At 38.4% G+C, this 16,920-nt stretch overlaps 1 protein-coding gene across 6 annotated transcripts in view; it reads left to right on the top strand.

Annotated features, from left to right (window-relative positions):
• The window catches only part of PAPSS1 (3'-phosphoadenosine 5'-phosphosulfate synthase 1), a 103,598-nt gene that overhangs the window by 50,717 nt on the left and 35,961 nt on the right, over window positions 1-16,920 (top strand). For all 6 annotated transcript variants that reach the window (XM_001085840.5, XM_078002074.1, XM_015138979.3 and 3 more), the window contains 4 exons: window positions 3,004-3,117; window positions 6,073-6,184; window positions 8,116-8,321; window positions 9,387-9,522. In XM_001085840.5, coding sequence (XP_001085840.5) covers window positions 3,004-3,117; window positions 6,073-6,184; window positions 8,116-8,321; window positions 9,387-9,522 — 568 coding nt within the window. The remainder of the gene's footprint in view (window positions 1-3,003; window positions 3,118-6,072; window positions 6,185-8,115; window positions 8,322-9,386; window positions 9,523-16,920) is intronic.

Here is a 16,920-nt window from a genome sequence, read left to right as displayed (position 1 = left end):
CTTGTTATGTTTAGTGTTTTCTCCCCCTAGTATAGAGGATTTCAATTCTTTACTTTGTAGCTGCAGGGAATCTGTATGCCTCAAGGCATCTTTGGAGGCTTTACATATCCAAGAAGCTAATTGAACATACAGAATGTATGTGTAGTTCACTTAATGCGCATCATATTGTCATTCCAGGAAAGATTGACTCTAAATTATTATTTTCTACTTGAAATAATAGGCTTTGTACAGACTGCTAAACTACCATTTGTCCTGTGATGTGCCTATGGATGGAGACCAGATCAAAGGGAAGATAGAAAAATGGCAATGATAACCATATCTGGGATACAGGGTGATTTGTTTTTCTCATTCCCAAGTTCTCTTTGCTGCTATTTTATAATTTAAAATAAATGTATTAAAATAATTCTGGAGTTGGAAGATAAGCTGTATCTCATGCTGGATTTAAGGAAGAGTCCTTTTTTTCTTCTATATGTGATTTCTCCTCCTGGTATTATGTATAAACTATGTATATTTACTTGTCACTGCTTTGAACTCCTTGGCAAAATTTAAGACATGCCCTCTATAGTGTGGGTTCATTAGAAATAATCTGCCCCATTAGTACCTGGTTGTATCATTCATATTTGTATCTACAAAGAGCACACAGAAGCAGCTGGTGGAGCATTCTTCTTTCACCATTATTTTTTAATGCCCTCATGTGTTATTTACCCTCAGTAAACACAATAGTTAGCTTTCGGCTATGGGTGCCTGCTGGAAGCTTAATTGCAGAAGATTTGGCAGGTATATGAAGTGTCTAATGCTGTGCTGGGTTTGTGCCTCACACACTTTTCTGCTTTCCTCCTGTGAACAGTGAGACCCTGGAGGGACAAGGGGCCTCCAGAAAATGCCGTTCATGTCTGCACCCGAGGAGCAGCGCAGCTGGCTGAATTTGCTATTGTGTATACAGTGTTTATTTCTTGTCTGTCTTTTGATTTTAACATTTCTTTTTCTTTTCCTTGATGTTTGTTCTTCTTTTATTTATTTATTTTTTAATTATTAGACAGGACAGAGACTTTGAATTTACCAGTAGGAGGAGCCTGATTTTGGCACATATTTAGCCACTGCTGAACTGTCTCTTGTTCTGTCTTTGAGGAAACAGGATGTGTGAGAAACTAGGAGAAATGTAAGAGAATAGTTCTTTTTAGGTTTTCAGAACCCATAGTTGTTGATTGGTTGAGTGGTAGCACCTAGGTCTTTCATGAAGTCATGTGGCTTTGATCGACATATCTGCCTTTTTTTCCCTACTGAACATATCATGTAAGACCAAATATAAATTGAAGTTTCTTTCTAAAGAACATCTATTCCTCAGGAAAAATAGTGGAGAGTATCCTTAAAAATCCAGTTCTTTCATCTTGAATTAATTTTTTGTTGTTTTGTATTGTTTTTTAAAAAAGCAGACTTTTTTAAAGAGAAGTTTCAGGTTCACAGCAAAATTGATGTCATGTAGTTGGAATCATATAGTCCGTACCCTTTTCAGATTGGCTGCTTTCACTTAGCAGTTCTCACTTAAGGTTCTTCCATGTTTTCATGGAGCTCATTTCTTCTTAGTGTTGACTAATATTGCATTGTCTAGATGTTCTACAGTTTGCTTATTCACCTACTAAAGACACATTGTTGCTGTCAACTTTTGGCAATTCTGAACAGAGCTGCTTTAAACACCCTGTGCAGATTTTTGAGTGGAGGTACGATTTCATCTCATTTGGGTGAATTTCAAGGAGTGAAATTGCTGGTAAGAGTATATTTAGTTTTGTAACAAACTGGCAAAATGTTTTCCAAAGTGGCTGTACCATTTTGCATCCCCACCAGCTATGAACGAGGGTTCCTATTGCTCCATATCCTTGGCAACATTAGATGTTGTCAGTGTTTTGGATTTTAGCTATTCTGATAGGTGTATTGTGCTGTCTTGTTTTGATTTGCAATTTCCTAATGATGTTGAACATCTTTTCATATGCTTATTTATAATCTGTATCTTCTTTGGTGAGATGTCTATTCAGGTCTTTTGCCCAGTTTTAAATTTCGGTTGTTCATTTTCTTATTGGTGAGTTTTAATTGTTTATTTTGTATATTTTTGGATAACAATCCTTTATCTAAAGATATGCCTTTTGAGCATATTTTTCTCCCAGTCTTTGGCTTATCTTCTCATTCTTCTGAGAATTACTTTATTTTGAATAACAAAGTGTTGGACACATCTATGAAAAGCCCTCCATCAGTGCCAGTTTTTCATGGTTGTAGAGGTTACCTGACAGATGTGTTTAAAGTGATTAGACACATTTAGTAATTATGCTTAGGGATATGTCAAGTGTTGTGAACAAACCTTGTAAAGAGCTCCTAATGAGCAGTATGTAAATGGTTATGTTGTTTTCACAAATATGTACTTGTAGTATAAATGGGGAAAAACACCATCCCAGTGTTTTATAAATGAGTACATGGAGCTTGGATAAAAATTCCAGGCTGCATTTCATGTGGGATCAAAAAGTTCTGATTTTCAAACCACAGTGGTGGAAGTAAAGCTGACATTCTAGAATACTATGTTGTGTGGGTAAAAGGTGGCTTTCCTGACAGTGGTGATAAAGGTATATATAAAAGCTGGAATAAAATGGTTTCATGATATGGTAAAGATAATAAGTGTGATGGTTCAGGTGGTTTTTGTTTGCTTGTTTCCAAATTCTTTTTGTTGTTACCTCTTACTTGAGACCACTCTCATTTGTAGTTGCCTGATTTTGACATATGTAGTATATTTTAGGAATTTATTATTTCCCAGTAGTTAATGGGACATTGTGCTTAATTACTTCTTGTATGTGGGATACTATCTGCTTGAGAGTATTGATTGAGGGGAACATAGCACTCACAGCCTTCTTTTATACTACTTTTTGGTTTCATTTTGAGAGATTTTCTTCATTAAGATACCTTTGGTGAACTCTAAATTCTTGAACCAAACATTTAAATTGTACTCCTGTTGTTATGTAGGATATTGTACCTGTGGATGCATCTTATGAAGTAAAAGAACTATATGTGCCAGAAAATAAACTTCATTTGGCAAAAACAGATGCGGAAACATTACCAGCACTGAAAATTAACAAAGTAAGTTCTTTGTTGCTTTTCACACCAAGTGATACAGCCTTATGTACAGTAGTTTGTTAAATTTGTGACTTACAGCAGTATTTGAGGCCTGGGGTGGTATTAGCTGGGGGGCAAAGATGTTGTGGTATATATCACAATTTCTAAGGATGGGGAATGTGTTTAATTTGTGCAACCACGTTCCCAAATTACCGTGATTTTGATTTGCTTTGAGTAATAATATTTATTTATTTTGAACTTTCAAAGAACAAATATTATATGAGATCTTTAGGCATATCAGAAATAATGTGTCCTAAAAGGTCAAGAAATACTAATCCATAGTTACTAAGTAAACATTCTCCCCTTCAGACATATTTTCTAATCCCTTGCCAAAACTTGACTCTCTCCATCTTATATTGTTAAGAATAATTTTATTGTGTATCTTAGCTCTGATGATATCATTAGCTGTCTTTCCCAAAACAACTGCTTAGTTAAGCATGATGAGAATGGAAACTATAATTTATCATTTTCAAATCTTAGAGAATTTTAAGTTTTATAATTTATGTATACTTTAAAAAAAGGGAGATTAAAAGTATTTGGACTAGAAGCTGGATTCCCCATCCTTTCTTTTAATATAGTAAAAACCCAAAATACCCAGGGAAGTGCCACATCTGAAAGTAAGGAGAAAGGAAAACAAAACAAAACTTCTAGGCTTGAAGAAAGACTCTTTAAGTTGTTACCGAAATCCCTGATGGGAGTAAATTATATTGGTGCACTTTGTGTGTGTGATTGGGTTTCTGACCAGAAACCAGGACATCCCAGGGAATGACAAGAAGGGAGAACCACAGAGCAGAGCAGCTCAGGAAGTGAACTGTTACAAAAGAACAACAGAATTTATTGTTTACAGACTGCATGGAGTGAATACACACAGACAAAGGCAGAGAGAAGGAGAATGAATGACTATAAATTTACATGTCAGATTCTAGAATCCAGAAAGACAGTAGATTTTTCTAAATGGAATGTTTTTTTCAATTCATTGGTTCTCAAATTTCTTCAGTTGGCAGAGCATCTGGAAGGCACACTGCCATTCTTTGTACCTCCTCACAAGCCCTGTTTCTAAGTATGGTAGCATTGGAGTTAGGGCTTCAATATAGGAATTTTGAGAGGACACAGACGTTCAACCCCTAACAGATACCATCTAGAATTGAATTCCAGTAGAAACAAGTAGTAGCCACCATCAAAGGTTTTGGAAAAAAAAATTTCTCCATGAATACAATTTTTTTCCTGTGAATTGAAGCAGGAGAGTACTTTGCCAGTATTTGATTTTGCAGTGGAACACATTGGCAAACATACTCCGGGAGTAAAAAGTAGGCTGCATTTTACTGCACACCACTCGGCCAGGTGCTTTATCTTTCTCAATGGAGAGCCACTGCTGTATGCCCAGTTAAAAAATGAGCATATCCAGCTTACATTAACGATAAGTACATTGTTCATTGGTCCTTTAATTTTCTGATGGGATATGCTAAAAATCTCAAAGTTCAAGAAATAATAGTCTTGCAAAATGAAGAGTACTCTGTCATGGGTAAAAGAGACTTTTCTTGGAAAATATTTTATTTAAATTTTCTCCTTTTTTTTTTTTTTGGAGACAGAGTCTCGTGTGTTGCCCAGACTGGAGTACAGTGGCTTCCCTTTTTTTTTTTTTTTTTTCTAACAAGACCACAGAACAGAAGGTACTTAATTCTATACACCTTTTTTTAGAATACAGAGAATACAGTACTTTATGGTCACTTTTTTTGCGAGTCACTTGATGGACCAAGGCTCTTCTTATTTATTGTATGTCAAGTGTCCTCAGCCAATATTTCCGCTTTGAAGTTTAAATGGTCTTAGCTGGCCAGTGGGGTGATGCCTGTGTCTTTCCAACAAGATTTTGTTAATCTTGGAAAGATTCCTTGCTTCCTGGCTCAGCAAGATGTTCCAGGCTCACTTTGTACCCTCTAGTCCTATAATTGGACTCAGCCTTTTCTCCAACCAGCCCTAGTTCCTTTTGGAGATCATAAGCCGTGTGCTTGGGTGCACTGTAGAGGTACCAAACTGTCAAATAAAATGCAGCTTTATAGATAAAGTCGAAGTCTTCTCTGTGAAATGATTATGCCATCATTTTACATTTCCCTGATGATTTATGAGCACAACCATCTTTTGCATACATTTATTGGTCATTTGAGTTTCCTTGTCTCCTAAGGCCTTTTTTTTTTTTTTTTGAGACATAGTGTCAGTCTACTGCCCAGGCTGAAGTGCAGTGGTGTGATCTCAGCTCACTGCAACCTCTACCTACTGGGCTCAAGCGATTCCTGGCTCAAGCGATTCTCATGCCTCAGCCTCCCAAGTAGCTGGGACTACAGGCATGCACCACCACACCTGGCTAATTGTTTGTATTTTTAGTAGAGACTGGGTTTCATCATGTTGGCCAGGCTGGTCTTGAGCTCCTGATGTCAGGTGATCTGCCTGCTTTGGCCTCCAAAGTGCTGGAATTACTGGCGTGAGCCACCTCATCTGGCCATAAAGTTTCTCTTGGTTAAGGACAGTGGTTATCAAAGTGTTAGATCATCACTGTTAGCATTTTCTGGGAACATTTTAGAAATACAGATTCTTGGTCTCCACAGCAAGCTGACTGAATCAAACTCTGCAGGTGAAGCAATCATCATTTTAGCAAGCTTTCCAGGGGTTTGAGGTAAAGGTTGAGAACCACGAGTTTAGGAGAGGCTGTCCTTATTAGAAATACTTGGAGGCCTAATGTTACTTAAATTTAATAGGAAAAGGAAATGTTTTCCTAGTGCCCTTATTCTTTGTTAGTTTGGTATAATCTATACTCATCCTTACACTGTTTCCATTGCTTTCAAAATTAAATTCCTGAAGATCATCACTGCTTTTGCTCATATATACATGCAATAGAAAATTTTGCTTTACTTTCAAATTTACTAGGTGGATATGCAGTGGGTGCAGGTTTTGGCAGAAGGTTGGGCAACCCCATTGAATGGCTTTATGAGAGAGAGGGAGTACTTGCAGTGCCTTCATTTTGATTGTCTTCTGGATGGTAAGACATTTTACATTCAAAATTATATTATATATGGCAGAGAAATTGTGTAGTTGCAGAGATTTGTCACTGTTTACAAATAGTAGTAGGGAAACATCTTAGTAGAGGTAGCTTTATAAGACTAAGTTATATCAGTACCGAACACTTTATTTAAGTGAATCGTGATACCTCATTTTTGTTTTTCCCTTTCCTGACTCTTACTTATTTTAGAGAGAGAGGGAAATCTAGGGATCAGGGCTGAGGATGGATTGTAAAACACATACAGTTATTCTATGCTGTTTTTGCCTGATCACTGTGGAAAGCTGCTTCCCACCCAGGGCATGTGTGTGCTGCTTTTTGTGGTACTGAAGCTCATGCTTGAGCCTTCTAATGAGGAATTGTGGAGTCCTAGTTAAGGAATTCTGAAATATGTGGCTAAAAATGTGGTCCTTTCTATTCTTTTAAAACATTAACAAAAAATTGTTAAAGAAGTTGATGTTGGCCAGGCACGGTGGCTCACGCCTGTAATCTCAGCACTTTGAGAGGCTGAGGCGAGTGGATCACTGGAGAAGAGTGGATCACCTGAGGTGGTGGTTTGTGCCTCTAATCCCAGCTACTTGGGAGGCTGAGGCAGGAGAATCACTTGAATCTAGGAAGTGGAGGGTGTGGTGAGCCAAGATCATGGTGCCACTGTATTCCAGCCTGGACGAAAGGACGAGACTCTGTCTCAAAAAAAAAAAAAAAAAAAAAAGATGTCCAACGTATTATACATTATAATCCAGCAGCCTTTAATTTTGTGTTGTATACTGTTGGTAAGATTAATTTACTACCTTATGAAAATATTTTTAAATGTCACAGAACCCTACTATAATTGCTACCAAGTTTTTTTGTTTTGTGACTTCTTTTAACTGGGTGGTGAAATAGATATTAGAAAACATAATTCCTAATCATTCTTCTCAAGAAACTTTATCACAAGAACATAAAGATTAAATAATACATTTTGATTTTCTTCCTTGGAACTAATTGCAAAGTCTTGTGGACTACCTCCTTTATAATGATTTAGTCTTGGACTTGGTGCAAATCTACCTATTCATTTTCCATGTTACACTTTACCTAGTGGTAGTAATTTAAAAAGCAGCCAAGCAGTTTTCATTACTCTGGTTGACATACTTTGTTCAAAGAATGTCCAAAAATATGATTTCTTTAGTATATAAATAGTCCAGATGTGAATATGAGAGCACATTTTTTTATTTTTCTAACCTATAGATGATGAGTAGAAAAAAGATTTTTACAGCTTGCAAGGTTGCATGCTGAGACCGTGCCTTTAGTATCACTGACAACACATTTTGGTTTAAATGCAACCATTACTGTCTTTATTTCTTGGTTAGTGATAGCTGATATCAGTTTGAATTTGACTGTATTAAAAAAAGACTTTTTGGATAGTTCTGTCTTCCTATCTCAAGGATACTCAAGTATACTTAATCAGCTTGTCACATAAATTATAGTTATTATGTCATCCTGTTATCAACAAGGATGTAAATTTTTCCTGAAAAGGCCCAGAATCGTAGTTCTTTGTCTGTTTCATATATTGGAAAATTGGAAGTGCACAATATATATTTAGTGATTTTAGGCTTAACCAGCTGATTCTTTCTTGTTAAACAGTTTGTTTTACTTATGTAATTCTATGCCAAAATGTACCCAAAGACAATTTGATTCTTTTAATTTTTGCTTTTTTTTTTTTTTTTTAAACTTCTGAGCTCATTGCTTATTCTCCCTGTTCTTTATAGCTTGTTCTGTCTTTCGTTTTTCTGTGCCAGGTACCAGTTGAATACTGTCACTGGACCCACAACCTTTTATTATTTGAAAAGTGTCCCCTGAAGTGAAAGGTGGATATAAGTAAAGCCTGTTGAGTAATCCAAGCTGTGTGCTTCATGTTCTTTTGTGCTCTGCAGGAGGTGTCATTAACTTGTCAGTACCTATAGTTCTGACTGCTACTCATGAAGATAAAGAGAGGCTGGATGGCTCTACAGCATTTGCTCTGATGTATGAGGGCCGCCGTGTGGCCATTCTTCGCAATCCAGAGTTTTTTGAGCACAGGAAAGAGGAGCGCTGTGCCAGACAGTGGGGAACAACATGCAGGAACCACCCCTACATTAAGGTGCTGAAAAAACCTCGCGCATTTTATCCTGTTTTGCCAGTGACGTTTGTGCTGAAATGTGGGCATTTTCTGTGTATTGACTTTTCATTGGAATTGTTAATATTTTGCAGAATAGAGAGTGGACCTTAGATTAGTGTGATGAGTGTTTATGCTCTTGTCATTTTGGTCCAGATAAATATTTATTCAGCAAACATATTTTAAATCTCTATTATATACATGGCACTGAGCTAGGTGCTGATGCTGGGAATGCAGGGCCAGGGACACCACCGGCACAGTGTTTCAGCTCTTGGAGTATACAGTCTTGTCGTATGCTTAGGCGTGTACTTATAATGAGCATGTGAGGTAGAGGCTAAGGGAGCCCTCACCAGGGTGGTTTGTGAAAGCAGTGAAATATAATTTCTCATCAAAGTACCTCATTTATTATATGTGTATGTTGTATGTGGAATGTTATTGAAGTCAAATTTCTGTCAGTTGTTAGGTGTGTTAAGGTGGACTGAGAAAGAAGCTGGGCACGTTGTTGGCACATAAGCCAAAGCCTCATGGGGAAAAGGAGGGCTGGAGCTGCCTTGCAAAAATGAACAGGTCCTGGAGGGTAATAGCTCCTCCTTTCAGATGCAGGGAAAGAAAGTAGTAAAATTGTAAGAAATTTGAGGTGGTGTGGAGACTGGAAGGCATGAATTTTTATCTAACTCAATGATCATTAATTCTTCAAAAGGTTAGGATTGGAGAACACAGAGTGTGGGATGACTGAGGGCTACAAATTGTTCTGTTAATCAATGTACAATAATAATGAAAAGAATGTTTTTGTTACTTGAAAAGGTATAATTATTTACATTGCTTTTGTTTGCCTTTCATATGTAAAGATAGTTATTTCACAAGTTTTTTGGGAAATCACAAAATCGATTATAATTTTATAGCATTTCTAATGCCAATTTAGTTGATAAGTCAGATTTACCTCATTTAAGATGAGAGTAGCTTACAATGACTGTGTTTAGCTTATATGAGAGAAATGTTTTTACTTATTTTGATCTCCGTTTCCATTAAATTTTTTTTCCTTCCTATTAGATGGTTATGGAACAAGGAGATTGGCTGATTGGAGGAGATCTTCAAGTCTTGGATCGAGTTTATTGGAATGATGGTCTTGATCAGTATCGTCTTACTCCTACTGAGCTAAAGCAGAAATTTAAAGATATGAATGCTGGTAAGACATGGATTTAATTACCTAATAGGGGTCGGCTTGGAGAGAAAGTTCTAGAAGATTTTTTCTAGTGCTTACTAAAATGTAAAACAATGATGAGTACAGGTAAATATAGCAGTGGAATATGTAAAGAAAGGTAGTCAATCAAAACCTGTGTAGTTTCATTATAGTGGTATAACTTGATTTGACATTTTGAATACCCTGGAAGCTAGATGCTAATATAGAATTTACCTTTCGTTTATTATAAAACTCACATGTTAAAACTGAATGGAACTATAGAATATTATTTGAATAATTCACTCATATAAATATGCTTTTTATGTCAGAATGTTTTACGTGACATATATATATACACACACACATATATATATATGAATGTCATGTATCTCAATGTTTTACGTGACATTCATATATTGGAAGTGCACAGTGTATATATGGTGATGTATCACAGCAAATGATGATATATGAGCATTGTATCATACCATTGTACCAATGAAACATGACCACGATTTAAACAATAGAGAAAGTTGTTTAAAGCAAAAATTAAAAGAAACAACACTGTGTGTAGAAATTGTTCTCAAAACAATTCATCAAACTGTCTTTGGGTACAAATTTTTGGTATAGAATTACAGAAGTAAAAGAAACTTAACAAGGAAGAATCAGCTGGTTAAGCCTAACATCACCAGATATACACTGTGTACTTCCAATATATGAATGTCATGTATCGCAGCAAATAATAGAACAATGGAACTTTTACCATGTTCACTTCATTTAAAAAATGTTTGTGGATCTTTATATGCCAGTATGCCATGTGCTGAGGATCCATAAATAAGTACTCTAGGAGCTTATGGTATAGAAGAGAGAGACATTAAACAATAACAGAAAAAGTTGTTTAAGAGGAGAATAGAGAAGCTGCAGATGCTGTTCTTTATAATACTGCTTTCTATATTATAAAGCACTCCAGGACAGGATTTTTATATCAAACTTCCTGCTATTAGGTCTTTGACACAGAGGTGGGTAAATGATGTGCTTACCTTGATGCACCCATACTCTTTCTATACCTGCAAATTGAAGATTCTGTATCAGGGAACAGCATTCACTGTAGATTTGGGGAGGCTTTTTTAAGCCTTAAAATTTGAAGCATCCTGCAGTTGTGCTCCTAATTAATTCCCACCCACTGCAGAGATGGTTTGGCCCTAAGCACTGGTGCTGCTCTCTTTCATATTTTCTGTGTAGAAATCAGATGGATGTGGCTGAGAAAGGGCAGGTGAATGTGTTTGCCTTTTTGGGGTATATAGCTGGCCACCAAGCCGTGTTTGTGAACCAGAAACCCTCATTCCAAGCAACTGCAGAACAACTGGGAAAGAGCAGGCATTTCATTTGTGTTTGTGTTAGTGTCAGTGAACTCCAGAATGCTCCTGGTAGGCATTCAGAGTTCTGTGTTCAGACTCTGCTTCACCACCTAGCAGTTATGTGTTTGTGGGGAAATTACTTTTCTCTCTAAGGCTCATGGACAATTGATGAGGATATTGATGGTACCTAAAGCATAACATTTTACTTTAAAAAGTGAAATGAGATAAGATGTGTAAGGGACTTTAAACTGTACTGTTATGTAGTAAGAGATTAAGTTGTTGATATGGTTTGGCTGTCCTCCCAAATCTCATCTTGAATTGTAGTTCCCATAATCCGCATCTGTCATGGGAGGGACCCAGTGGGAGGTAGTTGAATCATAGGGGTTGTTTCCTCCATGACAGTAAGTTCTCAAAAGGTCTGATGGTTTTATAAGGGGCTTCCCCTTTTGCTTGGTTCTCATTCTCTCTCCTGCCACCATGTGAAGAAGGATGTGTTTGCTTCCCCTTCCACCATGATTGTAAGTTTCCTGAGGCCTCCCCAGCTGTGTGGAACTGTGAGTCAATTAAACCTCTTTTCTTTATAAGTTACCCGGTCTTGGGCATTTCTTCAGAGCAGCATGGTAATACAGGTGCCTTAATTTTTGTTGTGTGAACTGAAGCTAGACATTATTCATGTGAAGGTTAGAGCAAGAATATCTGTTTATACCTAAGCTCTGCTGTAGACTGCTGAAATTTGAAGTGTTATGAATTTAATAAAATGGGTTAAGAACTGGAGGCTTCAGATGGGCCACCCACTCTTCAGTGCTCCGTAGTTCCTACCTAGTCTGCTTAACTCATTCACATTTCTTTCTTGGCTCCTTTAGGGTTTTTGAGTGTGGGATCCCTTTTTACCCTTTTATGCTTTACTCCTGAATTTGAAGCAAATATTTGGCTTAAATTACTCATACAGAAACTTCTTTGAGTGCTGTACTTAGTGCTGCCTGTATAACAGCTCATTTCTCTTCTTTTTGGCTAACATGTTTTAGGCCCAATATACAGGAATGAATAATGACTGATATAAGTTAATAATGATGTCCCACTCTTTTTTGTCAGTGTGTGATTTAAGGGTCAGTGCATTAAGTCATTTCTGGCCATTGAGCTCTAAGGAAGAGGGTTTTCAGGAAAGATTCTCTTTCCGACAGTTTGGCTTATGCCAAACAAATTCTGTTTTTTTCACCCTTCTCTTTCTTCCTGTTTTGGATGTTTGGAGTTCCTGCAACCATTTTATATTCATGAAAATTCCAAATATGCTAACTTTTGTCCTTATACTGTGAGTTTCTCATCCAACCAGGGAATCATTTATCTCCAGATTTCTTATTCAAAGAGATAGCATATATTCAAATTATTTAAGATACTTCTAGTTGGGTTTTCTGTGATTTGCAACCAGAAGCATCTGGTAGTTTATTATCTGTACTCTTCTGTTTTCTGCTGGTGAACAGAAACATGTTTAATGGAGGACTTGCTGTGACCATGTTATTTAAATTTTTGCCAAAAATTGAATTCATATCTGGAACTGATGTTAGTAAATTAGTTGTTGGCATTGTTGAAAGGGTCTTATCAAGGAATTGTTCATAATTAGGGACTTTCATATTACATCTGTTTCGCACTCTTCTTTGTGAGCCAACCATTTTAAGTCATTTAGAGAATGTGTTGCATAATGAATGATTGCAACTTTGTTTAAAGTAGCTGAGAGCCAGTTATTAGCCATACATCAAACAACACAAATTGGAGTGTTATTTTATTTTTCCATTTTTATACTGAGGCAAATAAGCAACAGACCAAGGAGTTTACTTTGTAGTTCTTGTTCACTCTTTTAGGAAGCCAATAACAAGTCAGTTCTGATGTGTTCAGGGGAGAGAAAGCAGGGAATTTATTTATTTATTTTCTTAATCTAGGATTTCTTTTCTTACCTCTTCCTCCTCCTCCTCCCCTCATCTTAGAAGTACTTTGATTACCACATCTGGGCTACTGTCCTGTGCACAGCACTATCAGTGTGACTGTTCTTAGACCACTCTGTAGCTGGGAAGGATTGAGAAGTCTTTAATACCCACATCGGTGATTGCAAGGTGATATATTTCCAGATGGCAAGTTCTTTGAATTACCGATGATTGACCAATGTCCTGGAGGGGAAGAATGCGTTTCACTTATGCCAAGTCAGAGCCTGTTAGTGTTTATTAAACATAGAATATTGGTGTCTTGCTGATTGCAAAGGGAAGAGTTGACATAATTTCTTTCAGACTAGTGTGTGGTAGTACAGTGTTGAATAAATCTGAGAAAGCTTTATAGAGTTGCTGAATTACAAACTACATTTTAAGTGAGTAAATGGAGACATCAGAAGGATGTTTTAAGTAAAGTTAGGGATGGTACATGAGAAAGCTGAGTCAGAAGCAGATCTGTGTTTGGCTCTGAAGTGGATAGTGGATCTCAGTGATAAGTGGCAGCAAGCCAGAGAGCTGAGATTGGGTGAGGGGAACCTGTGTCAGTCAGCTCCCAGCAGGAAGCAGAAGGCACACTCAGATGAGGCTTTGAGCATAATTCAATGAAGCGAGTATTTAAAGAAGGATGGTCAGAGTTAAGGGAACCTACAAGGAGTTGCTGAGATGTCCAGGGACTAGTGGCATTAAGCAGCGTTAGCCAGTCCCAAAGGGGTGAGAGCAGGAATCTGTGTTTCTGAAGCCAGGTGGGAGCTGTAGCTGTGGGAGGGCCGCTGGGCAGAAGCTGTTTGAAGGGTCACCGGCACAGCCAGAATCACAGTGCTGAGGCAGTTGATAGTGGGGAGAAGAGCTCCCCCAAAACTTTTCTCCGTCCATCCTCTGGTTGCCTGCTAATGCCTCCACCCTCGAGGCAGGAGGACAACAGCCCCGTCTAGGAGAAGCCCTGAGGGACCCCTGCACTCCCTGCCCCAGGACACCAGAGAATAGATGGGGAGGGGAATGGCAAATAAGCAGCACAGAACTTTATATACTGGCACAAAGCTTTATAGTCAACATCTTACTTTAATTTGGAAGCATTTTTAGTCATGAGAATAGAAAATAGTTCATTGCTGCCATGCTTTAGAGTATGAAGTTACCAGTTTGTGAAAAATTCTAATATCTTTATATTTGTTCAAGGGGTCCATCTCTCATTCCTTTATTTCTCCCCCCTCTCTCAAGCAGTTTGAGTAAAAGAAAGACTGTGAGTTTATGATAATCCCAAGGAAGGAGGAGAGATCAGATTGCTTTGTTCTTCCAGGTCCCTTCACAAAAACTCCCACAAAAACAAACATTAAACACACACACAACTCTGGCAACCCATTCCATTGTCTTGTTTAGCTACTGTATTGATTTAGGGAAAAACAGAAATGTCTGTTCTTGGAGCTTTGGGGTAGAGAGGCAGATAGAAACCTTGGGTGGGAGGGAAGAAAGGAATTATTAATTACTGCTCTATGCAGTGCAGTCTTACAGTGAAGTTAAGATCTTACAGTGAAGTTAAGAGGAAAGAAGCGAGAAGATTTGTAATTCTGTGTTCAGTGGTTGGGGTGGATACTGGGGCTCTGGCTGTGGGCTGGGATGTGAAGCATAGTTCTGGAAAGTCTGAGGAAGGGTGACTAGGATTTAGGAGCACTGTCTTGCTCATCATCTCATTCATTTATTTGCTGAGCTTCAGATGTCTTTGGATACTCAGCTTGGAAAGAGTAGAGTCTGGGTTGCTCTGCACCGTGCCAAAACAGTCCTTGCTGGCAATGCCTCTAGGTGAAGCAGTCTGTGGCTTGTCCTACATGTTTTCAGGGAATGCTGATATCTTCATTTCCTTCCTTGTCACACATATGTGCTCAGGAAAACCTTCTTCACTTTCTTCTTCCTCTTCTACCTGCTGGAAGGAAAGGGATCAGACTTCACTTGTTTCCTTAGTGTGTTGGCTCCTGGACTAGATGATAGGAAATCCAGAGGAAAGGGAGAGAACTTGCTCTACTGGCAAGTTCCTTCACGTAGACATGCAGTACAGGAGAAGGAATAGGCTTTGGGGACCAGACCCAAATTTGGCTTGAGATGTGACAGTAATAGGAAAGGTAGAAGAATTGAGGGAAAGGGGTAGGTAATGAGCAATGTATATTGAAATAGTTTTTGTAATGCGTCTGTCCGGTGAACCGGAAGGAAGGACTTAGAGATGTGGCTAAGAGAAGCCATCTGTATGTGTGCAGTAATTGAACCCAGGTGTGGGGGTAAGCTTCCTGAATGAGTCTGTCAAGAAGGAATTTCATAGGGCCCAGCAGTAAGCCTTGTGGCTCCAAGAGAACCACAAGATGTCAGAAACAGGTGGTTAGACCAGAATAGCCAAGCGGAATAGACGTGTCATATGTTTGATTATAGCTGTGTAAAAATGTGTGCAACAAAGAGAAAAACTAGAAGATTGCACAAAACAAAAGACCATGCTTTCAGGACAGTGTGTTTATGGATGATTTTCTCATCAAATTTTATTGGGTTTCATGGTTTTTACTTTAAAAAAAGCATAGAGAGGCAGATGAGATATAAAAGGTTGGTGAGGTTGGTGCCACAGTTAGAAGGCCTTAAGTGGTGTAGATTTTTATGTCAGTCAGTAGAGAGGTAAGGACCACTTAAATCAGGAAAGTGCCGTTTGAATTTGGCTCACGTTTCATCCTCACTGTTGATGGAACAGCAAGGAATTGGTTGAATCAATGAATCCAGTCCAGCAGTCTCATGTATAGGTGAAGACACCCATTCTTTCCTTCCCTCACTCTCTCCTCCACACTGTGGTAGTGCCGTCACCAGTCTTGTGGTAATAGTGTGGAGGAGTAAGTGAAGGAATCTTGTCATGTCCTACTGGAGTTGAGGGAACTATATTCCTTTTAATGTGTATTTACTCTTTTAGGTAACGTCTGTGCTCCCCTGCTCTGACTAGACTGCAAGCCCCTGGAGGGCAGGCCAATTTCACTACTTCCTCAGGCTCAGCATGTCTCCAACTGCATTTGCATCCTGTCCCTGGTGGATTTCTTCCCTGTCACTGGCTGTTGTGTAAAGTTGGATAGGGGAAGAAGACCTGTTTGAAGATAGATCTTGTGAAGAGATGAGGAAGGCTGAGTGTGCTGGTAATTAGTGTGCTGCAAATGAGATGTAGGGAACAGAAGGGACTCATTACATGTGGAGGACAGGGCAAGAAAGGAAGCTGAGCCTCTAAGGTGGGTAATGGTGAATTGCTGGTGAGGTGCCTGTGGAGCACTAAGAGGCGGTTGAGGAGACAGTAGTCTGAGTTTGGGTAGAGTTCTGGTCAGAAGACACAGTTTGTAAATCACTAGTACCTAGGGCTCTGCTCAGTGACCTCAGGCACCTGAGAGCAGAGTTGGGAGGGGCTTGACGGGGAGGGCGGCGCCTGTCCTTGCTGTTGTCATAGTGTGGCTTTATTCACTAGTGTGTAGACTGTGGTCTGTCAGATGAGCCTTCATGAGATGTCCCCGTTATTCTTTGAGCACTTCCCTTCTTAGTGGTACAAAAAGGTGTTCCAGCTCATGTTGTACTTTCCTTGCCCCAGCTAAAAGCTGCCATTTGCCAAGGAGCTCTTGTTTATTTAAGTGGGGAATGGTATTTAGAACGTAAAATTTGGGCTTTTGTTTTGCTTCTTGCCACTGGGTAGTCACTGTTTGTGGGACCAAACGATGGTCCTACAAAAAAAAAGAAAAAAAAGGATAAAATGAAGAGGTGTGTGTGTGTGTATATCTGTAGTTCTAGTGGTCAAAAGAGATATTTTGGGATCTTTTATGTCCATATGTATAACAAAATTTGAAGTACATTGAAAAGGATAGAAAAATGTTAGGTCTATATCCATTGAGAAGGATAGAAAAATGTTAGGTCCATATGTAAAACAAAATTTGAAGTACATTGAGAAGGATAGAAAAATGTGAGGTCTATTTCCCTCCTCCCATCCCAAAGCAAAATAATTTTAAATGCTTGTATATCAAGACTTTTCTGTCTTTTGTACCTAATGTCGTATCAGCTGTTTCCTTTGTGAAAACCAG

Source organism: Macaca mulatta, chromosome 5 (genome assembly GCF_049350105.2).
Source record: "Macaca mulatta isolate MMU2019108-1 chromosome 5, T2T-MMU8v2.0, whole genome shotgun sequence".
Taxonomy (NCBI): domain Eukaryota; kingdom Metazoa; phylum Chordata; class Mammalia; order Primates; family Cercopithecidae; genus Macaca; species Macaca mulatta.
This window is presented reverse-complemented; position numbering and strand designations above follow the sequence as displayed.